This window comes from Balaenoptera musculus, chromosome 8 (assembly GCF_009873245.2).
Source record: "Balaenoptera musculus isolate JJ_BM4_2016_0621 chromosome 8, mBalMus1.pri.v3, whole genome shotgun sequence".
Classification (NCBI taxonomy): Eukaryota; Metazoa; Chordata; class Mammalia; order Artiodactyla; family Balaenopteridae; genus Balaenoptera; species Balaenoptera musculus.
The window spans coordinates 7,943,516-7,967,224 of NC_045792.1; the positions used below are offsets into that span (position 1 = coordinate 7,943,516).

The following is a 23,709-nucleotide window of genomic DNA, read 5'->3' on the forward strand; positions in this document are numbered from 1 at the left end:
CAAAAGTTCAATTATTGGTAGGAGAGGAAACAAGAGGTAGCAAATCCTGGAAATTATTATGGAGGTTTATTTACAAAGATAAAAACCAATTAACTACTTTGCTTTCAGTGCATGCAAGAGATCAAGCTAGGAAATCTCCCCTGGTCCAGTTCCATCCCTGACATAAGAATCTGCTTCCGTACTGGAAAAATACCTTTAATTTAAATATGTATGACATAAAAAGACTGCAAATGAACCTCATATAATAATATGTAAGAAAAGTAAACTGAATACCATATTAGGGAAAACAAAGCAATACTGGAAGAACATGTCTCTAAAATAGAAACTCAATGTGACATTTCAAAGTTAACCAAAAGAAAAGAAATGAGGGAAATGATAGAAACTATGAAAAAGCAGCATAAATCAAAATAAAAATAGGTTCAGAGCCTTCTTTAAACGTCAATGGACTAAACGCTCCAATCTAAAGATATAGAGTGGCTGATTGGATGAAAACAAGCCTCAACAAATTTAAGAGGATAAAAATCATACCAAGCATTTTTTCCAACCACAACGGTATGAAACTAGAAATCAATTACAGAAAGAAAAAGGGGAAAACCACAAACACATGTATACTAAACAACATCCAACTAAAAAAACCAATGGGTCAATGATGAAATCAAAGAGGAAATCAAAAAATACCCTGAGACAAATGAAAATGGAGACACAATTTTCCAAGATCCATGGGATGCAAAAAAAAAACCAGTTCTTAGAGGGAAATTTATAGTGACACAGGCCATCCCAAATAAACAAGAAAAAACTCAAATAAGCAACCTAAACTACCACCTAAAAGAAAAAGAAGAATAAACAAAGCCCAAATTGAGCAGAAGGAAATAATAAAATCAGAGAGGAAATGAATAAAATAGAGACCTAAAAGAAAAACCAATAGGAAAAAAAACCAAGAAAACCAATGGAAAAAAAAATCAATGAAACCAAGTGCTGGTTTTTTGAAAGGATAAAAAGAATTGACAAACCTTTATCCAGGCTCACCAAGAATAAGAGAGGGCTCAAATGAACAAAATAAGAAATTAAAGAGGTGAAATAAGAATCAATACCATAGAGATACAAAAAAGCATAAGAGAATACTATAAACAGTTATATGCCAACAAATTGGACAACCTAGAAAAAAATGGACAAATTTCTAGAAACATACAAGCTGCCATGACTGAATCAAGAAGAAGCAGGCAATTTGAAGAGGCAGATCATGAGAGGTGAAATTGAATTTATAATAATAATGATAAAAAAAACCTCCCAGGAAATAGAAATAAAAGTCCAGGACTAGGAGGCTTCACAGGGTAAGTCTACCAAACATATAAAGGCATACTTATCCTTCTCAAACTATTCCAAAAAAAAAAAAAAAAAAAAAATGAAGAGGAGGGAACACTGCCAAATTCACTTTATGATACCACCAACATCCTGATAGCAAAACCAGGCAAAGACACTATGAAAAGGAAAATGTCAGGCCAATATATTTGAGGAATATAGATGCAAAAATTCTCAACAAAATATTAGCAAACCTAATCCAACAATATATAAAAAGGATCATACACTGTGACCAAGTTGGATTTATTCCAGGGTCACAAGGATGATTCAGCTTTCACAAATCAATCAATGTGATACACCACATTAACGAAAGGATGGATAAAAATCACACAATCATCTCAATAGATGCAGAAAAAGATTTGACAAAATTCAGCATCCATTCATGATAAAAACTCTCATCAAAGTTGGTATAGAGAGACCATATCTCAACATAATAAAGGCCATTTATGACAAACCCACAGCCAACATCACACTCAAGTGAAATCTGGGATTTCCCACTAAATTCAGGAACAAGACAAGGTTGCCCACTCTCACCACTTCTATTTAACAGAGTATTGGAAGTCCTAGCCCGAGAAATCAGACAAAAAAAAAAAAAAAAAAAAAGAATACCCAAATTGGAAGGGAAGTGTTAAGGTGTCATTATTTGCAGATGACATGATAACTTCATACAGAGAACCCTAAAGTCTCCACCCAAAAATAGTTAGAACTAATAAATGAATTCAGCAAAGCTGCAGGATACAAGATTAATAAACAGAAATCTGTTTCTTTTCTATACACTAACAATGAAACATCAGAAAGAGAAAGTAAAAAGACAATTCCATTTAAAATAACATCGAAAAGAATAAAATACCCAGGAATAAACTTAACCGAGGAGGTAAAAGACCTGTACTCTGAAAACTATAAATCATTGATGAAGGAAATTGAAGATCATACAAATAAATGCAAAGATATCCCATGCTCTTGGATTAGAAGAATCAATATTATTAAAATGACCATACTGCCCAAAGCAATCTACAGATTTAATGCAATCCCTATCAAAATACCCAGGACATTTTTCACAGAACTAGAACAAATAATCTAAAATTTATATAGAACCACAAAAGACCTTGAATTGCCAATGTGATTGTGAATAAAAAGAATAAAGCTGGAGGTATAATCCTCCCAGACTTAAGACTATACTACAAAGCTATAATAATCAAAACAATTGACATTGGCACAGAAACAGACACATAGATAAATGGAACAGAATAGAGAGCCCAGAAATAAACTTATGCCCCTGTGGTCAATTATCTACAACAAAGGAGACAAGAATATACAATGGAGAAAAGACAGTCTCTTCCACAATGGTGCTGGAAAAACCAGACAGCCACCTGTACTAATTTAAGCCACTGAGATTAGAACATTCTCTCATGCCATATACAAAAATAAAATGGTTTAAAGACCTAAATGTAGGACATGAAACCATAAAGCTCCTAGAGGAGAACATAGGCAGAACACTGCTTAGTAGAAATTGTAGCAATAATTTTGGAACAGTCTCCTAAAGCAAAAGAAATAAAAGCAAAAATAAACAAATGGGACCAATTTAACCTAAAAGCTTTTTCATGGCAAAGGAAACCACTGACAAAGTGAAAAGACAATCTATGGATTGGGAGAAAATATTTGCAAAAGATGTGACTGACAATGGCTTAGTATTCAACATATACAAACAGCTCGTACAATTCAATATCAGAAAACAAACAACCTGATTAAAAAATGGGCAGAAGACCTAAATAGTCATTTTTCCAAAGAAGACATACAAATGGCCAACAGACACATGAAAAGATTCTCAACATTATTAATCTTCAGAGAATGCAAGTTAAAACCACAATGAGATATCACCCCACACATGTCAGAATGACTATTGTCAAAAAGAACACAAATAACAGATGCTGGTGAGGGTGTAGAGAAAAGGGAACCCACTGCTTGTGGGAATGTAAGTCGGTGCAGCCACTGTGGAATACATTATGGAGGTTTCCCAAAAAACTAAAAATAGAACTACCATGTGACCCAGCAATTCTGCTCCTGTGTATATATCTGGAAAAAATAAAAACACTAATTTGTAAAGATACATGCACCCCAGTATTCATAGCAACATTATTTACAGTAGTCAAGATATGGAAGCAACCTAAGGGTCCATCAGCAGATGAATGGGTAAAGAAGGTTACTTAGCCATAAAAAAGAATGAAATTTTGCCATTTGCAGCAAGATGGATGGACTTGGAGGGTATTATGCTAAGTGAAATAAGTCAGACAGAGAAAGACAAATACTGTATGATATCATATGAAGAATCTAAAAACTACAGCAAACTGGTAAATATGACAAAAAAGATGCAGACTCACAGATATAGAGGACAATCTAGTGGTTACCAGTGGGAGGAGGGAAGGTTGAAAGGGCAATATAAGGGTAGGGGATTAAGACGTACAAACTATTATGTATAAAATAAGCTACAAGGATATATTGTACAACACATGGAATATAGCCAATACTTTATAATACGTATAAATGGAGTATAACCTTTAAAAATTGTGAACCACTATACTGTACACCTGTAACTTATATAATACTGTACATCAACTATATCTCAATTTTAAAAAAGATATAAGAGGCAAAAGAAAAAATAGATAAATTGGAATATGTCAAAATTTAAAATTCTGTGCATCAAAGGACAGAATCAACAAAGTGAAAAGGCCACTCATGGAATGGCAAATTGTATACCTGATAAGAGATCATATTCAGAATGTATTAAAAAAAAAACTCCTATAACACAGCAACAAAAAAGACAGCCAGCTGATTAAAATGTGGACAAAAGGACTTGAATTCCTCCAAAGAAGATACACAAATGGCCAATAAGCACATGGAAAGGCGCTCAACATCACTAATCATTAGGGAAATGCAGATAAAAGCCACAATGAGGGCTTCCCTGGTGGCGCAGTGGTTACGAATCTGCCTGCCAATGCAGGGGACACGGGTTTGAGCCCTGCTCCGGGAAGACCCCACATGCCGCAGAGCAACTAAGCCCGTGCGCCACAACTACTGAGCCTGCGCTCTAGAGCCCACGAGCCACAACTACTGAGCCTGAGTGCCACAACTACTGAAGCCCATGCGCCTAGAGCCCATGCTCTGCAACAAGAGAAGCCACTGCAATGAGAAGTCTGCACGCCACAACGAGGAGTAGCCCCTGCTCGCCGCAACTAGAGAAAAGCCCGCGTGCAGCAACGAAGACCAAATGCAGCCAAAAATAAAAATAAATAAATTTATATATTAAAAAAAAACCACAATGAAATAACACTTCACACCCATTAGGATGGCTGCTAACATAAAAACAGAAAATGACAAGTGTAGGTAAGGATGTGGAGAAATTGGAGCTCTAGTACACTCTGGGTGGGAGTGTGAAATTATGTAGCTCCTGTGGAAAACAGTATGGCAGTTCCTCAAAAATTTAAACATAGAATTACTATATGATCTAACAATTTCACTTCTGGATATATACCCTAAAGAACTGAAAGCAGAGACTTGAACAGATACTTGTACACCTATGTTCATTGTAGTATTATTTGCAATAGCTAAAAGGTGGAAGTAACCTAAATGTCCATCAATGGATGAATGGATAAACAAAATGTGGTATATACCTACAATAGAATATTATATGGCATTAAAAAAGGAGGGAAATTCTGGCACATTCTACAGCATAGATGAACTTTGAGGACATTATGCTAGTGAGATAAGTCAGTCACAAAAGGACAAACACTGGATGATTGCATTTCTATGAGGTGTCCAATACAGTCAAACTCAGAAACAGAAAGTAGAATGTGCTGCCAGGGCATGGGGAGTATTGTTTGATGGATACAGAGTTTCGGTTTTGTAGGATGAAAAAGATGGATGTAGGATCCATGTGGAGATGGATGGTGGTGATGGTTGTATAGCAACATAAAAATACTTAATGCCACTGAACTGTATATTTAAAAATGATTAAAATGGTAAATTTTGTTTTATGTATGTTTTACCACAATAAACAACAACAACAGTGACAATAGTAGCACAAGAAGCAGAAGTGAGTAAATGGAATCAAATTCTTACAGTGTTCTTGGGTTGCTAATAAGGTGGTAAGTGTACTAATTTAAGGTAGACAGTAAAGAGTTAAGTATGCATAACTATTAAAAGAATTATTAAAGAATGTATAATTAAAAAGGTAATAGAGAAGATAAAATGACAAATACTAGATTAATCTTAAAGGGTCCAAGAAAGATAAGAATGAGAGAATATTCTATAGTTGCATAAAATACAAAATATTTTTTGTCATAAAGCAGGTTCTGATAAATAAATACATTGAGAACATCCACAAAGTATCATTCTTATTCTCTTATCCATGGGGAGAAAGTTATAAAACAATTTTTTTTATTATGTTTTTTTCCCTTACCAAAAGGTTCTTTTAAGAACCTTGACTTCAGAGATTGTTGCACTCTTCCATGAAACCGGCTATCTTAATTAACAATCTGCTATGCCAGAAATAAAACTTAGACATGACTTTTTCTGAATTTATACATTGTTCTATGTTTCTTTGTTAAGACTTTGGCATTTATTCTTTCTCCCTTTATGCTTTTCATGCTCTTTCTCACTGGAAGTGCTTAAAGATTTGTCATCTTTCATAGTCTTTAACTTATGTTTTACTATATATAACTTATGTTTTACTATATTTAGCTTATGTTTTTCCTTATTTCTTAGGTTTGTACTCTGTAAGCCTTTCTATTCTATGGTCATCTTTTCTACATCTTCTTCTTTCTTACTGTATTCTGGGAGAGTTCCTCATTCTGGTCTTCCAACTGCCTAATTCTTTGCTCATCTTTTTCAAGAAATACATATAATATTTCATCTCTTGTGGGCTTTTTTTTGTTATTGTTATATTTTATACCAAATATTCCAACCTGTTTATTTTTTATTATTTTGTTTCAACTCACATGTTTAATTATCTCTTTATATTCTCTTTCTTGCTTTAGATACCATGAGGATAGCCATCACGACTGTGGTATCCTAAGGTCCAGCAGTGCCTTAAATACAGCACTTTTTAAATAAATATTTGTTGACGAAATTAAGGAAGAGTTTGGAGAGGAGAGAAAGAAGAAAACACAATATGGGTATGGAAGAAATGTAACTTTCTTTATGATATTTTTATAATATTCATTAATCACCCTTTTCAGGCCTCCTCCTACCAGTTTGTCAGGAATCAGTAATCAATCCTTGTGAGCATACATTTTCCAACCCCTATTTTTTCCCAGGAAGGGAAAAAGAGGAAAGGAAGGGAAGGAGCAGGGAAAAGAATTGACCTATCCTCTTTCTTTTCTGAAGCAACTTGGGTATTCAGTGAAAGCACTAGGTTCTGTAACAACCTGCAGGATGTGTTGATCTTGTATTCAAGGTGTTCCCTACCCCTCACCCACCCAGGGGCCAAGGCAGAGAATCTATTGATACAAAAAGAGAGGGCTTTTTCTTACATATGCAGAAGGCAGAGCCATATGTTTGCAATCTGAAATGTGTTTTTTTAGAAAATCATTGTGAAGAGGTGGCGCCTACAATGTCACCCACCCAGAGACTGGAGCCAGAAAAGGACCAGTGATTTCTAGAGGTCTTCATTGCACAAGTCACGGCTCCTGCAGCACCTGAAGTTCACCAGATAGACACTCCATTTTATATTGTTCACATTAGCACAGTTCTTTAGGCAGCCCCTAAAGGTTAACCAGGGTGTACCATCATCTGCAGAAGGAGGAGAAACAGATCAGCAAAGAGGTTTCTGGAAAAACAAACAAACAAACAAAAAAACACCTTCTTTCCAGCCTGCACCAGCATACAAAAACAACCATGTGTAGTTCAAGGCTCGATTATTCAAATGTGAAGAATCGGAAGATGTTGGAATTTGGGGGTTTCCCAAAAGAAAAGCAATAGCAGAGTAGTTAAAAAAAAAATTCCTGGATATGGGGTTGTAATGACAGCAGCAATTCAAGGATTGCCCAAGCTGGATGTTTCCACTGAGAATGTTAACACTGGTTTAAGTAAGGGTTAGAAATACTAAGGAATCGCTCAGCACAAAGGCTAGGAAAACTGAGAAATCATGATGTTTAGTCTTACCCACGAAAAGCCATTTAGTCAACATTTATTGCTGACACTGGCCCCTCTATTTTCACAGTTTAAAACCACCCACAAGGAGGTCCAGGCAGGGACAAAGACAAAGAACTGCCCTCTTCACTCCAACATCCAGCTGTTCTCCACTGGCCATACTGTGCCTCTCCTTTCCCCTCAATTGTCTCCTCTGTTTTCTTCAGGCTTCTCAAAATATTGATTCCATAGCTACAGACCCCCACCCCTTAGAGACTACCTCTATCTATTTTTCATTATGGCATGCGATGGGGTAGAGATAGTCAGTCATCCCAGGGTTGAGACTGCCTGAGCTAAAGTAAGGTCCCACCTTTTCACTATGACTAATGTATCCCAGAGGTCTGCTTCCTCTGCCCCTTCCTCCTTCCCCAAACCCACAACTTACTTCTGAAAATCCTCCCAGTTGTGCAAGCCTCTTCCATTGTTGCAGTACATATTCCTCTACCTCTGGAACACTTCTCCCCTGGAAACTGGAGGTGGCACATCCTACACTGAATAATTTCTATAATTTGGGCCAGAGAGTAGGGAAATCGAAGTGAGAGAGGGTCTCACACTGCTATGAAAGGACCCACCTCCCCTTTCAAATTTGAAGTCCGCTGGGAGCCCCGAGGGCTTTGTCAGAGACTCATTAAACTTGGGCATCTGGCTTCCTGGTGGCGCAGTGGTTGAGAAAACGCCTGCCAATGCAGGGGACACGGGTTCGAGCCCTGGTCTGGGAAGATCCCACATGCCGCGGAGCAACTAGGCCCGTGAGCCACAATTACTGAGCCTGCGCGTCTGGAGCCTGTGCTCCGGAACAAGAGAGGCCGCGATAATGAGAGGCCCGCGCACCGCGATGAAGAGTGGTCCCCACTTGCCGCAACTAGAGAAAGCCCTCGCACAGAAACAGACCCAACACAGCTATAAATAAATAAATAAATAAATTTTTAAAAAAACATGGGCATCTACCTCTATTAAAATAGGCTAAATCAAAAGAGGGGCTAAAGTTTATGGTCTCAGAAGTTTTAGCCTGTAAAACAGGTGGAGGGCTAAGGAAAAGGGGAACAAAATCAAAACTGAGATAATCAGGTCAGGTCTTCTTCATACTCACCAGGAATACGGTGTTCACCAACAAATAGTTCATGGACTGTGCTGGCAAAGAGAAATAAAACATAACTGCAATTTTCTCTAAGATTTACCCTTGCCTAAGGTCACTGTAAGCCTTGTAACACATGAGGCCCATCCTGCACTCTTAACCTGGAGACACTCTAGGCTCTTATGTCTCTCCAAAGACTAGTCCCCCATCACGTGGCATATCTGCACCTCTCCCTCTTTTCAATTCTCTTCACCTCTAGAGGGCCTCTCAGCCTCCCCTACCCATCTCTTAGGATACAGCACAGACTCAAAGGAAAAAGCTAAATGCACATTTTGTGTGTGTGTGCCTCATTCCCTTCTTTTTAATTGACCTATGTGACTTTCTTACCTACATGCGCCTGGAAGCTGACAAGGGGGAAAGCATCTGAAATCCATGAAATTGCTACACTTTGGATTTAGCCAGCTAGTGCCTTAAAAATCAACATTCCACTTCCCCCTTTCCCTTTTTCTTGCTTTTTAATACACTCATCCTTAGCCTTGTCAACTGCTGCTCATGTTTTTTCATCAAACTTAAAATCAGCTCCCATCCCAGCCCGATCCTGCTGGAAGAAGTTGTTGAGTGCTGAAATTCAGGGTCTATCTCTGGATTCCTTTCAACCCTCAGTGCTCGTCCTACCCCTTTCATCTCCTCCCTCCCCCCAAATTCCCCATCCCACACCACTGATCCATTTCTACTCACTTCCATGTTCTTTGTCTGCAAATGACCCGTACAGTACTGTTGGAAAAAAAAAAAAGATACACTCTCTGAAGACCTCATTTTACAAACCTCACCTCACAGCTTCTGTGAAAATCTTTTCAATTCCTTTATAATCTACCTGTTTCCTTCGGCAAGAGCAAACTGAGACTTTGGTGAAGTTCCCAGGGACATGATGCATTGTGGACAAAAGTCATGGCATCAGAATGACAGCTTCTGTTACCATATGGCTCTCATAAGAGAACTTCTGTCATGCGAACCCCGACCCGTTCCAGGATCCTGGGCACGTGTCTCCAACTATCAACCATAGGGACTCACCTCTAAAGCAGCAGAGGAGGATGGGGAGTCCTAGCAGGAGGGAGTTGTCCATTTTGGAGGGAGAAAACATCAGGTTAGAGCAGGAAGCTGCAAGGTGCCTGTTTATATATCTACCAGGTTGGGCTTCCCCAGGAAGGGCTAGGGGTGGGGATATTGCGGAAGTCCTTCAAAGGTATTTCCTGCTCCTAGGGAAACCAGGGACTCTAAAATTTTTTCTTTTTGGCAAATTGTGGGGAAGAGGGACTGCCTAGGTAAGTCCTGGACCCGATTTATTTCAGTCCTAGCATTCAGGGTTTTTCATGCCATGTTCTGTGGTCTTTTCATTATACCACACTGTGGGAGAATACAAGGATAAATCCAGGCTAGATGGGTTGGATTCAGAGCCATTTACACTGAGATGCTCATTCAAGCTGAGAGAATATATGAGTGTAAATAATTGGAATGCATGAAGTCCAAAAGAGGGCTAAGCACAGAGCCTTTAAAACTCAGTACTATAGGGAATGGGGAAGAGAGGTGGAGAGGTTAGATTCAGACGCATTGACAGAGGATAATCATGAAGGAAATAGCTTCCCACTGTCAATCATCCTGGAACAAATTAAACCCTGGGGTAGAAAATGAGAGCTGAGGGGGAAACTGCTTCCCGTACTTGGAGTTCCCGGTGGTTGAGACTTAGACTTTTACTAAGAGAGAGGTTTGAGATTACTTCACCTGGAGGGAGGTAAGCTGGTCCTTCCCACTTGATGTCGAGCCAGGAATTGGGGTGGGGGTTACCTTAACTCTGAGAATGACTAGGTAATCAGTTAGGGTGGTGATTGAATGTAAAATTCCTGTAGAGGGGATTGAGCCTGTGGATTCTAAGAACAGCCGTATTTAGTATCTCATTCTAAGTTTTCTGTTAGTTTCCTTCAGTTATTCCTATACCTTCCAAAAATTGTGATGGGAGTTACAGCTTAGTCTGTGCTGTCATTGCAAGGAGTTGAAGGAAGGGTCTGTGCCCATGCTTAGGGCAAAGAAATACAGGGGAAAGAAACAGCAACCTGAAGGAAGCAGACTGCAATACAGCACACTATAGGTCTACAGCAAAGTGGGGTAGTAGTCTAAGACGGATGTTGGCTGAAGAGGCAGGGACAGCAAGAGTGACGTATGGAAGAGATGCTCTCCAGAATATACTGGGGGTTGTTACTACACGCCCAAAGAGCAAATGGACATTTCCTTACAGTGAGGAAGAAGGAAGGGGATATAACTAGTTAACTGCTTACCTGTGGCACCTAGGACTCTGGTGAAGCTTTGAAATAACACCATGAAGTAATCATGTATTACTCTCTAACATACACACACACACACACACACACACACACACACACACACACTCGACATCACTGGTTTTTGTGTTCTGCATATTCACTAGAAGATCTGTCCCTTTCCCTCCTCTCAATGCCCTGAAATTTAGCATCTTCTCTTACACCTATACATTTCTTTCTTCGACTTTTTGAGATCTCCCCTCCTTTCCTTCTAGGAATTCCATATTTAATTCTTTGACTAATGGCGGCACACACGAAAGAAGGGAAGGTTTTCTTCCTCTGCCCCACAAGAAACTGTCTCCTCACTTAATTACACTCTGATGATATTATTTTACCACTTCTCCTAAAGCAGAAATTGCCCCCTCTCAGCTTTACTGATCCACCTGAATTACTTGCTTATATTTGAACCCTATTTTATTGACTTACTTTTCTCCTAAAATCTCCTCAAATTCACACTCCCAGTCTTAGTGTCCCATAATACCTGATTTTCTTACTGGGCCACATTCGATACCTTTTCTCAGTGCTCCTAATCCTTTTTCCTATCCTCTTAGGGCACCCCAAAATAATTGTTCTTATGTCATAAGTTACAGACCCATGACTTAAAAGTGTTCAGGAATGAATTCCTTTTGCCTATTGCCCCAAACCTCATGTGGAGTCTGTATGACCCCTTTACTCATGATACCCTTCTCTCCATCACAGAGTTCTGGAGGTCCAGTTAGTCCAGAAGAGTAGCCCTGGATTTTCCTCAACTCTGAGAGTGACTAGGTGAGTACTCAATTACATCTTTATGTATATGATTAGAAGATGTTTAGATTATGCACTAGGATTTTTGGTTTGCATCTCCAACGTTACCATGCAAAACAATAAAAATGATGTTTCTTGAATGGAAATCCACTTTCCAATCGGTTACCATTATTTTCAAAAGACATAGATCTACTCTCCATGGTGAATACGGTAAAAATATCCTGAAATTCATTGGTAATAGAGGTATTTTCACACAATGACATTTTTGGATAGGTTAATGGAGCTGGTGGTGAGTGCCAGGATTTGATTTGAGGAAAGAGATCTCACCTTAGGCAGATGCCACATGTGATGAGGAAGGTCAACAAGATGAAGAACCACAGTTACTGTTCCAATGCAGCCCAATGACCTTAAGCTCCTGGGGTTTTCCCAGTACCCATAGGATTTATACCAGTGATCTGGCAGGAAAAGAACAATTTCTTCTAGATCAGGGTTTGAAGGAACAGTCAGATCAGAAAATCTTGTCTCTTTTCCTTCAAGCAAGGGAGCAGCACAGTTCTGGCTGACTGAGACTACACGAAACCAGAGAAGTTCTACCCTCTTGAGGGATGTGAAAATGGAACTTTCAGACAATATGTGCAGATCCAAGAAAGAACATGAAAGAAGTGTCTCTGGGGAGAGCTTCTGTGCGTATTCTTTTCTACCATGAGACCCAGCATCCCCGAGGATTGGCTGGGAGTCTCAGAATTGTTCAATACATCCACAGTTCCCTAGATAGTTCATTCCTAGAGTGCTGGGGGCTGGAGAAGGTAACGTGGATGTTAAAGTAACTAGGGAGGCAGTCAACAATGAAGAATAATCTACCCATTGTTCCTGTATAGCTTACAGCTCAAATTAAATGTTCTGTATTTTCAATGTGCTGTTTCAACGACTCTACTATCACCAGGAGAGCTCTATTTATTTATTTATTGAATTTTTGAATTATTTTATTTTTTTATACAGAAGGTTCTTATTAGTTATCCATTTTATACATATTAGTGTATATATGTCAGTCCCAATCTCCCAATTCATCACACAACCACCACCCCTGCTGCTTTCCCCCCTTGGTGTCCATACGTTTGTTCTCTACATCTGTGTCTCAATTTCTGCCCTGCAAACCGGTACATCTGGACCATTTTTCTAGGTTCCACATATATGCGTTAATATACGATATTTGTTTTTCTCTTTCTGACTTACTTCACTCTGTATGACAGTCTCTAGATCATCCACGTCTCTACAAATGACCCAGTTTCGTTCCTTTTTATGGCTGAGTAATATTCCATTGTATATATGTACCACATCTTCTTTATCCATTCGTCTGTCGATGGGCATTTAGGTTGCTTCCATGACCTGGCTATTGTAAATAGTGCTGCAATGAACATTGGGGTGCATGTGTCTTTTTGAATTATGGCTTTTTCTGGGTATATGCCCAGTAGTGGGATTGCTGGGTCATATGGTAATTCTATTTTTAGTTTTTTAAGGAACCTCCATATTGTTCTCCATAGTGCCTGTATCAATTTACATTCCCACCAACAGTGCAAGAGGGTTCCCTTTTCTCCACACCCTCTCCAGCATTAGTTGTTTGTAGATTTTCTGATGATGCCCATTCTAACTGGTGTGAGGTGATACCTCATTGTAATTTTGATTTGCATTTCTCTAATAATTAGTGATGTTGAGCAGCTTTTTATGGGCTTCTTGGCCATCTATATGTCTTCCTTGGAGAAATGTCTATTTAGGTATTCTGCCCATTTTTTTGATTGGGTTGTTTGTTTTTCTAATATTGAGCTGCCTGAGCTGTTTATATATTTTGGAGATTAATACTTTGTCTGTTGATTCGTGTGCAAATATTTTCTCCCATTCTGAGGGTTGTCTTTTCAGCTTGTTTGTAGTTTCCTTTGCTTTGCAAAAGCTTTTAAGTTTCATTAGGTCCTATTTGTTTATTTTTGTTTTTATTTCCATTACTCTAGGAGGTGGATGAAAAAAAATCTTGCTATGATTTATGTCAAAGAGTGTTTTTCCTATGTTTTCCTCTAAGAGTTTTATACTGTCCGGTCTTACATTTAGGTCTCTAATCCATTTTGAGTTTATTTTTGTGTATGGTGTTAGGGAGTGTTCTAATTTCATTCTTTTACATGTAGCTGTCCAGTTTTCCCAGCACCACTTATTGAAGAGACTGTCTTTTCTCCATTGTATGTCCTTGCCTCCATTATCATAGATTAGTTGATCATAGGTGCATGGGTTTATCCCTGGGCTTTCTATCCTGTTCCATTGATCTATATTTCTGATTTTGTACCAGTACCATATTGTCTAGATTACTGTAGCTTTGTAGTATAGTCTGAGGTCAGGGAGTCTGATTCCTCCAGCTCTGTTTTTCTCCCTCAAGACTGCTTTGGCTATTCGAGGTCTTTTGTGTCTCCATACAAATTTTAAGACTTTTTTGTTCTAGTTCTGTAAAAAATGCCCTTGGTAATTTGATAGGGATTGCATTGAATCTGTAGATTGCTTTGGGTAGTATAGTCATTTTCACAATATTGATTCTTCCAATCCAAGAACATGGTATATCTCTCCATCTGTTGGTATCATCTTTAATTTCTTTCAGCAGTGTCATAGTTTTCTGCATACAGGTCTTTTGTCTCCCTAGGTAGGTTTAATCCTAGGTTTTTTATTCTTTTTGTTGCAATGGTAAATGGGAGTGTTTCCTTAATTTCTCTTTCAGATTTTTCATCATTAGTGTATAGGAATGCAAGAGATTATTGTGTATTAATTTTGTATCCTGCAACTTTACCAAATTCATTGATTAGCTCTAGTAGTTTTTTGGTGGCCTCTTTAGGATTCTCTATGTATAGTATCATGTCATCTGCAAACAGTGACAGTGTTACTTCTTCTTTTCCAATTTGTATTCCTTTTATTTCTTTTTCTTCTCTGATTGCTGTGGCTAAGACTTCCACAACTATGCTGAATAACAGTGGTGAGAGTGGACATCCTTGTCTTGTTCCTGATCTTAGAGGAAATGCTTTCAGTTTTTCACCATTGAGAATGATGTTTGCTGTGGCTTTGTCATACATGGCCTTTATTATGTTGAAGTAGGTTCCCTCTATGCCCACTTTCTGGAGAGTTTTTATCATAAATGGTGTTGAATTTTGTCAAAAGCTTTTTCTGCATCTATTGAGATGATCATATGGTTTTTCTTCTTCAATTTGTTAATATGGTGTATCACATTGATTGATTTGCGTATATTGAAGAATCCTTGCATCCCTGGGATAAATCCCACTTGATCATGGTGTATGACACTTTTAATGTGTTGTTGGATTCTGTTTGCTATTATTTTGTTGAGGATTTTTGCATCTATATTCATCAGTGATATTGGTCTGTAATTTTCTTTTTTTGTAGTACCATTGTCTGGTATGGGTATCGGGGTGATGGTGGCCTCATAGAATGAGTTTGGGAGTGTTCCTTCCTCTGCAATTTTTTGGAAGAGTTTGAGAAGGGTGGCTGTTAGCTCTTCTCCAAATGTTTGATAGAATTCACCTGTGCAGCCATCTGGTCCTGGACTTTTGTTTGTTGGCAGATTTTTTTTTCCTGTTTTATTTTTATTTTATTTTATTTTTTAATCAGTCATCAGTCTTATACACATCAGTGTATACAAGTCAATCCCAATCGCCCAATTCAGTGGGCTTATTGGAAGATTTTTAATCACAGTTTCAATTTCATTACTTGAGATTGGTCTGTTCATATTTTCTATTTCTTCCTGGTTCAGTCTTGGAAGGTTATACCTTTCTAAGAATTTGTCCATTTCTTCCAGGTTGTCCATTTTATTGGCATAGAGTTGCTTGTAGTAGTCTCTAAGGATGCTTTGTATTTCTGTGGTGTCTGTTGTAACTTCTCCTTTTTCATTTCTAATTTTGTTGATTTGAGTTCTCTCCCTCTTTTTCTTGTTGAGTCTCCCTAATGGTTTATCAATTTTGTTTGTCTTCTCAAAGAACCAGCTTTTAGTTTTATTGGTGTTTGTTATTGTTTCTTTATTTCTATTTCATTTATTTCTGCTCTGATCTTTATGATTTCTTTCCTTCTGCTAACTTTGGGTTTTGTTTGTTCTTCTTTCTCTAGTTCCTTTAGATGTAAGGTTAGATTGTTTGAGATTTTTCTTGTTTCTTGAGGTAGGCTTGTATTGCTATAAACTTCCCTCTTAGAACTGCTTTTGCTGCAACCCATAGGTTTTGGATTGTCATGTTTTCATTGTCATTTGTCTCTAGGTATTTTTTGATTTCCTCTCTGAAATCTTCAGTGATCTCTTGGTTATTTAGTAACGTATTGTTTAGCCTCCATGTGTTTGTGTTTTTTATGTTTTTTTCCCTGTAATTCATTTCTAATCTCATAGCGTTGTGGTCAGAAAAGATGCTTGATATGATTTCAATCTTCTTAAATTTACTGAGGCTTGATTTGTGACCCAAGACGTGATCTATCCTGGAGAATGTTCTGTGCGTACTTGAGAAGAAAGTGTAATCTGCTGTTTTTGGATGAAATGTCTTATCAGTATCAGTGAAATCTATCTGGTCTATTGTGTCATTTAAAGCTTGTGTTTCCTTATTAATTTTCTGTTTGGATGATCTGTCCATTAGTGTAAGTGAGGTTTTAAAGTCCCCCACTATTATTGTGTTACTATCGATTTCCTCTTTTATAGCTGTTAGTAGTTGCCTTATGTATTGAGGTGCTCCTATGTTAGGTGCATATATATTTATAATTATTATATCTTCTTCTTGGATTGATCCCTTGATTGTTATGTAGTGTCCCTCCTTGTCTCTTGTAACGTTCTTTATTTTAAAGTCTATTTTACCTGCTATGAGTATTGCTACTCCAGCTTTCTTTTGATTTCTATTTGCATGGAACATCTTTTTCCATCCCCTCACTTTCAGTCTGTATGTGTCCCTAGGTCTGAAGTGGGTCTCTTGTAGACAGCATATATATGGGTCTTGTTTTTGTATCCATTCAGCGAGCCTGTGTCTTTTGATTGGAGCATTTAATCCATTCACGTTTAAGGTAATTATCGATATGTATGTTCCTATTACCGTTTTCTTAATTGTTTTGGGTTTGTTTTTGTAGGTCCTTTTCTTCTCTTGTGTTTCCCACTTAGAGAAGTTCCTTTAGCATTTGTTGTAGAGCTGGTTTGGTGGTGCTGAATTCTCTTAGCTTTTGCTTGTGTGTAAAGCTTTTGATTTCTCCGTCGAATGTGAATCAAATCCTTGCTGGGCAGAGTAATCTTGGTTGTAGGTTTTTCCCTTTTATCACTTTAAATATATCATGCCAGTCCCTTCTGACTTGTAGAGTTTCTGCCGAGAAATCAGCTGTTAACCTTATGGGAGTTCCCTTGTATATTATTTGTCGTTTTTCCCTTGCTGTTTTCAATAATTTTTCTTTGTATTTAATTTTTGCCAGTTTGATTACTATGTGTCTTGGCATGTTTCTCCTTGGGTTTATCCTGTATGGGACTCTCTGCATTTCCTGGACTTGGGTGGCTATTTCCTTTCCCATGATAGGGAAGTTTTCGACTATAATCTCTTCAGATATTTTCTCGGGTCTTTTCTCTCTCTCTTCTCCTTCTGGGACCCCTATAATGCGAATGTTGTTGCATTTAATGTTGTCCCAGAGGTCTCTTAGGCTGCCTTCATTTCTTTTCATTCTTTTTTCTTTATTCTGTTCCACAGCAGTGAATTCCACCATTCTGTCTTCCAGGTCACTTATCCGTTCTTCTGCCTCAGTTATTCTGCTATTGATTCCTTATAGTGTATTTTTCATTTCAGTTATTGTATTGTTCATCTCTGTTTGTTCTTTAATTCTTCTAGGTCTTTGTTAAACATTTCTTGCATCTTCTCGATCTTTGCCTCCATTCTTTTTCTGAGGTCCTGGATCATCTTCACTAACATTATTCTGAATTCTTTTTCTGAAAGGTTGCCTATGTCCACTTCATTTAGTTGTTTTTCTGGGGTTTTATCTTGTTCCTTCATCTGGTACCTAACCCTCTGCCTTTTCATCTTGCCTATCTTTCTGTGAATGTGAGAATTTTTTCTAAGGGTGACCTCAGCTAAGGAGAAATAAGGGATTCCTCTTCTACTTTCCAAGGTAAATTCACCAGTGATGAAGGTCATGCTCAGAGACCAGCAGTCCCATGGTGGCATATAACCTTCTGTTTTGCTGAGTTTACTACTTACATTGAGATTATCCCTGACCAGTTTACTGAAGCACATTCCCCCTTCTTATTTCCTCTCTCTGTGTGTGTGTGTGTTTGTGTGTGTGTGTGTGTTTAGATGTGGGAAGCAAGCTGGGAGAAATCTGTTATTTTAAAAATGCCACGGAACTTTCCTACCATGTTTTTTTGTTTTTTGTTTTTTTTAATTTTTAGGGAAGGCTCTTTTATTTATTTATTTATTTTTATATTTATGTTTGGCTGTGTTGGGTCTTCGTTTCTGTGCAAGGGCTTTCTCTAGTTGCGGCAAGCGGGGGCCACTCCTCATCGCGGTGCGCGGGCCTCTCACTATTGCGGCCTCTCTTGTTGCAGAGCACAGGCTCCAGACGTGCAGGCTCAGTAGTTGTGGCTCACGGGCCTAGTTGCTCCACGGCATGTGGGATCTTCCCAGACCAGGGCTCGAACCCATGTCCCCTGCATTAGCAGGCAGATTCTCAACCACTGCGCCACCAGGGAAGCCCTTTCCTACCATGTTTAAGCTGCCTTATTCTGATTCATCATTTCTTGGTTGCTGTAGACAAACCTTAGACAAAGTGGATTGCAATGAATTTTGCTCTTTTGGTCAGTGTTTCTGTGGAGGGACAGTCCTTTCAAGCTCCCTCGTATGTCATTTCCACTGATGACGTCTCCAGGCCTCCTCAAAAAGTATATTTTAAAATAATTAAATAGCTCATAAGTACTAATTTAGTCCTCACAATTATTCTTGATAGATACCATTGTTTATTTTTTTTCTGAGTAAAAAACCCCTAAGGATAGAGAGGTTATAGGACACACACAGGGTCACACAACCAGCAATTGGAGAATCCAGGTTTAAACAGAGTTTCATCCAACACTGAGCATGATGCTATAATGATCACCCATGGAAAGAAGGTAGCTGGTTTTCATAGACCAGAGATTATAATAACTTGGTAAGATTTATTTTTATATATATATATATATATATATATTTATATTTATATATTTATATATTTATATATTTATTTATTTTATTTATGTATGTATTTATTTATTTTTGGCTGCATCAAGTCTTAGTTGCGGCACATGGCATCTTCATTGAGGCATGGGGGGTCTTTCGACATGTGGGCTTCTCTCTAGTTGTGGCATGTGGGTTTTCTCTTCTCTAGTTGTGGCGCATGGGTTCCAGAGCACATGGGCTCTGTAGTTTGTGGCATGCAGGCTCTCTAGTTGAGGCTTGCGAGCTCAGTAGTTGTGGCGTGTGGGCTTAGTTGCCCCGCAGCATGTGGCATCTTAGTTCCCTGACCAGGGATCGAACCCGCATCCCCTGCATTGGAAGGTGGATTCTTTACCACTGGACCACCAGGGAAGTCCCTAAATTGGTAAGATTTTTAAAACTCTTATAATGTTCTTGTGTTTGAAGTGATCAGCAGTAAAATCCCAAAACTGAAAAGTGTATGTAGGGTCATGGAGCCTAGTGGCCTATTGCATGGCCACGCATAGATGGAGAAAATCTCAAAACATGAAGTGGATAGTGGTAGTGTGGGAAGGAAAGAAAGAGAGTTGAGTCTCTGGGTCATTGTGAGGAAGGCTGGAGGGTCCTGGAAATCTCCCAGGGTAGGGTGATGCTCTCTCCTGGTTGCTTGCTATGCAGACAGCCCCACTCAGCATGTACCCTAAGTTTCCACGATGGAGAACCTTCCTCATCTCCCTGCAGAAGCCCCATTCTCTCTTGCACATGCTAGGAAAATGCCTCAACCACAGGTCTTGGTGTAAATGTTCTTTCTTCCAGGACTCCTCCTCCGCCTCCCTGTTCCTCCTGTGTGTTCCCACAGCACAGCTGAGACCCATTATATGAAAATAGTCAGCCTTATCTTTGACTCCTCTTCATCTCTCATTTCACATTACACCACTGACAGAGTCCAGTCTGTGCTGTCTTCATAAGATCAGGACTGTCATTTCCTTCTCCATTCCCACTATTGCTGCTCTTGTTATGACTTTCATGTTGCCCACCTGGAGCTTATTCTTTTCTCAATACGTAAGCATTTGTTGAATTAAATCCATTGAAATAGAGTCTTAACAAGCATTGGTTAGAGAAGCAAGCTTTGCTTCTGATCCTTGGAGCACAGGAAGTCTGTCATTACAGAGCTGGGATGCTGAAGCTGCTTGGAGGAATGAAGAAAGAAGGAAAGAGAGATTATTTTAAGCACTTCAACCTGGGAGAAGCCTCAGAGGAAGGAATAAAATGATGAAACTGCAGAAGGAGGTGTTGCATAACCAAAGTCAAGGAGATGAGGCCCTGAGAGAAGTGCATCCCCTGGTCATGACTCACAGCGCCAGGGAAAGTCAGACTGGATCCTGCTCTCAAAGAGGGGCAATAATGCAAGGGGTCTTCTTGAGAGCTTCATGTAGCTCCAGACAGGGTAGGAGGAGGGTTGTGGACCCAGTAGTTCAGCAGAATGTAATCCTGATAAGCCTGGGAACATAAGCCTTGGGTGCAGCCTGCGGGGTTAGGAGAACAGAACATCTTCTTCTTGAGGCCTTGAGCTGAGATAGTTTTTGAACATTAAAGTCCAAATGGGCATCAGATGAGAGGTGAAAAGCTTAGTCATGTGAGAAAAGGAACAAGGCAACACTGGAGCTCTTGGCACCATCCAGAGGTGGGTGGAGAAGGAGTAAGAGGGCGTTAGTACATTTACAAGATATCAATATACTCAAGAGAAAAAAAACAGCGCTTATCATTTCAAAGACTTAAACGTGCCAAAATGTTGACAATGCAAGGTTAGAAAGAGGACACAGCCTCCTTTCCATGTCTTAGACGTTTCCTGAGAGTGTGTGCTCACACGCAGTATAAGAAAGTGAGATTCCTGTAACAGCTCCATACTCCCCTCCTCATCCCAGAAAAGTTCCTCCCCCCAGTAGAAGTCTGGAATGCAGCTCCAAAGACATTGTGATGAGGACTTTCTGCTCAGGTCAACCGAGGTACCCAGTAATTCAAAACTGATGAACTAGCCACAAGTTTAGTATCACAGGTATAGTGGGGCATAATTTGAATCATAATATATATATATTTAATTATAAGGTTATCTTTTGTTTCTCAATACGCATCAATAGTTTACCCTTCTTTCTTCTGTCCCATCTCCTACCATTCAGTACCACCAATTGGCTTTATGGGGTATTGGGTTGGGGGACTTATTTTTGCTACTTCCATTATTCCGATGCCGCCATTTGGCTGATTCTTAGAAGACAATCAGTAGACACAAATCTGACTGTACTCATTCAGGAGGATTCTTAGCAAGCAGCATAGGCCACAGTGTGAAAGCCAGACTGAAAACACTGTGCTTATTGGGCATGGCCACTATGCAAGCAGGTGCACAAGAGCTGTATGAAACAACAATAACAACAGCACCACCAGCCATAAATAATAATAACACCTAGTGGCTTGAGTTTCAGGTTTTTATTTTTTCTTTTCAGTTCAGTACCAAAAATCTGAGGCTATGGAGCGATATGACTTTCTCAGTCCTTGGTCTTCTTACCCTATTACTGATCACATGTCATAGTTCTAAATGCCCTCTATATGCTGATGACTGGCAAATCTCTACCTTCCTCCCTAAACTCTCCACTGCCTTTTAAAAATCTGCATTTGATGGGCTTTTCAAACTTAACATGCCCCAAAAAAAACAACTGATTTCATATCCCAACTCACTCCAACATCATACCCTCCACACACCTGTCTCCCTGCTCTAGCCTCACCTCACTTTTCTCACATTCTGTCCCATGTCACCCAATCACTGCACCATTCACACAGTTGCTCAGGCTAAAAACTAAGGGCCATCATAGATTTCTCTTTTTTCTTTCCTTACCCCCCCCACCCCACCACACATTCAATCTATTAGCAAGTCCTGTTGGCTCTCTCTTCAAAAAGTGTTTACCAAGACCCATCATTTCTTACCACTTGTTCTCTAAGTTAACATTGTCTCTTTTTTCTCATAGTTTAATTTTTTCTGAGTTTCATTTTCTCTCTTTTTTTTTTATTATATAAGTTTCAGGTTATAATTCAACATCTCTATATACTACATAGTGATTCTCCCAAAGGTCTAGTTACCATTCATCACCATACAGTTGACCCCCTTAACCTTTTTCACCTACCCCTAGCCCCCTTCCCTCTGGTAACCACTGATCTGTTCTCTGTATCTTATGAGTTTTGTTTTGTTTGTTCTGTTTGTTTTGTTTTTGGATTTGACATATGAGTGAAATCATATGGTATTTGTCTTTTTCCTTCTGGCTTATTTCACTTAGTAGAATACCCTCGAGGTCCAACCATGTTGTCACAAATGGCAAGATTCCATTCTTTTTTATGGCTGAATAGTATTCCATTGTATACATATAAACCACATCTTCTTTATTCATTCATCCATCGATGGACACTTTGTTTCCATATCTTAGCTATTGAAAAATAATGCTACAATGAACATAGGAGTGAAATATCTTTTTAATTTTTTTTTTATTCTCTGGATAAATAACCAGAAGTGGAATAGCTGAATTATATGGTAGTTCACTTATTAATTTCTTGAGGAATTTCCATGCTGTTTTCCATAGTGGCTACAACAATTTACATTCCCATCAACAGTGTATGAGAGTTCCCTTTTCTCCACATCCTCTCCAAAACTTATTTCTTGTCTTTTCGATAATAGCCATTCTAACAGGTGTGAGGTGGTATCTCATTCTGGTTTTGATTTGCATTTCCTTGATGACTGAGCATCGTTTCATGTGCTGGTGACCATCTGTATGTCTTCTTTGGAAAAATGATATTCAAATCCTCTACCCAGGGACTTCCCTCGTGGCACAGTGGTTAAGACTCTGCGCTCCCAATGCAGGGGGCCCGAGTTCAATCCCTGGTGAGGGAACTAGATCCCACATGCATGCCACAACTAAGAGTTCTCATACCACAACTAAGAAGCTGGTGAGCCACAACTAAGGTGCCTGTGAGCCACAACCAAATAAATAAATAAATAAATAGAATATTTTTTAAAATCCTCTGCCCATTTTTAAATTGGGTTGTTTGTTTTAAGTTGTATGAGTTCTTTATATATTTTGGATGTTAACTCCTTATCAGATATATAATTTGCAAATACCTTTTTTCATTTACTAAGTTGCCTTTCATTTTGATGATGGTTTCCTTTGCTGTTCAGAAACTTTTTAGTTGATGAAGGCCCATTTGTTGATTTTTGCTTTTTGTTTCCCCTGCTTTTAAAGTCAGGTCCACAAAAACATCACTAAGGCTGATGTCAGTGAGTTTACCAATGTTTTTCCCTAGAAATTTTATGTTTTCAGGCATTACATTTAAGGCTTTAATCCATTTTGAGTTTGTTCTTGTGTATGGTATAAAATAGTGATCTAGTTTCAATCTTTTGCGTATGTCTCTCTTGTTTTCCCATCATCATTTATTGAAGAGACTGTCTTCTCTCCATCATTATGTTCTTGGCCCCTTTGCTGTAAATTAATTGTTTATATGTGCATGGATTTACTTCTAGGATCTCAATTCTGTACCATTGATCTGTGTGTCTGTTTTCGTGCCTGTACCATAATGTTTTGATTACTACAGCTTTGTAGTATAATTTGAAATCCAGGAGCATGATACCTTCAGCTTTGTTCTTCTTCCTTAAGATAGTTTTGGCTATTTGGGATCTTTAGTGTTTCATACAAATTTTAGAATTATTTGTTCTGGTTCTATGAAATAT

At 38.7% G+C, this 23,709-nt stretch overlaps 1 protein-coding gene across 1 annotated transcript; it reads right to left on the bottom strand.

The window, feature by feature from the left end:
* Positions 1-7,012: 7,012 nt before the first annotated feature.
* PATE1 (prostate and testis expressed 1) lies at positions 7,013-9,743 on the bottom strand. The gene is made up of 3 exons (XM_036859892.1): positions 9,692-9,743; positions 7,931-8,092; positions 7,013-7,146 (listed from the first exon to the last, which is right to left on the bottom strand). The coding sequence occupies exons 1-3, from the start codon at positions 9,741-9,743 to the stop codon at positions 7,013-7,015; spliced, it is 348 nt and encodes a 115-aa protein (XP_036715787.1).
* Between the last annotated feature and the right edge of the window lie 13,966 nt (positions 9,744-23,709).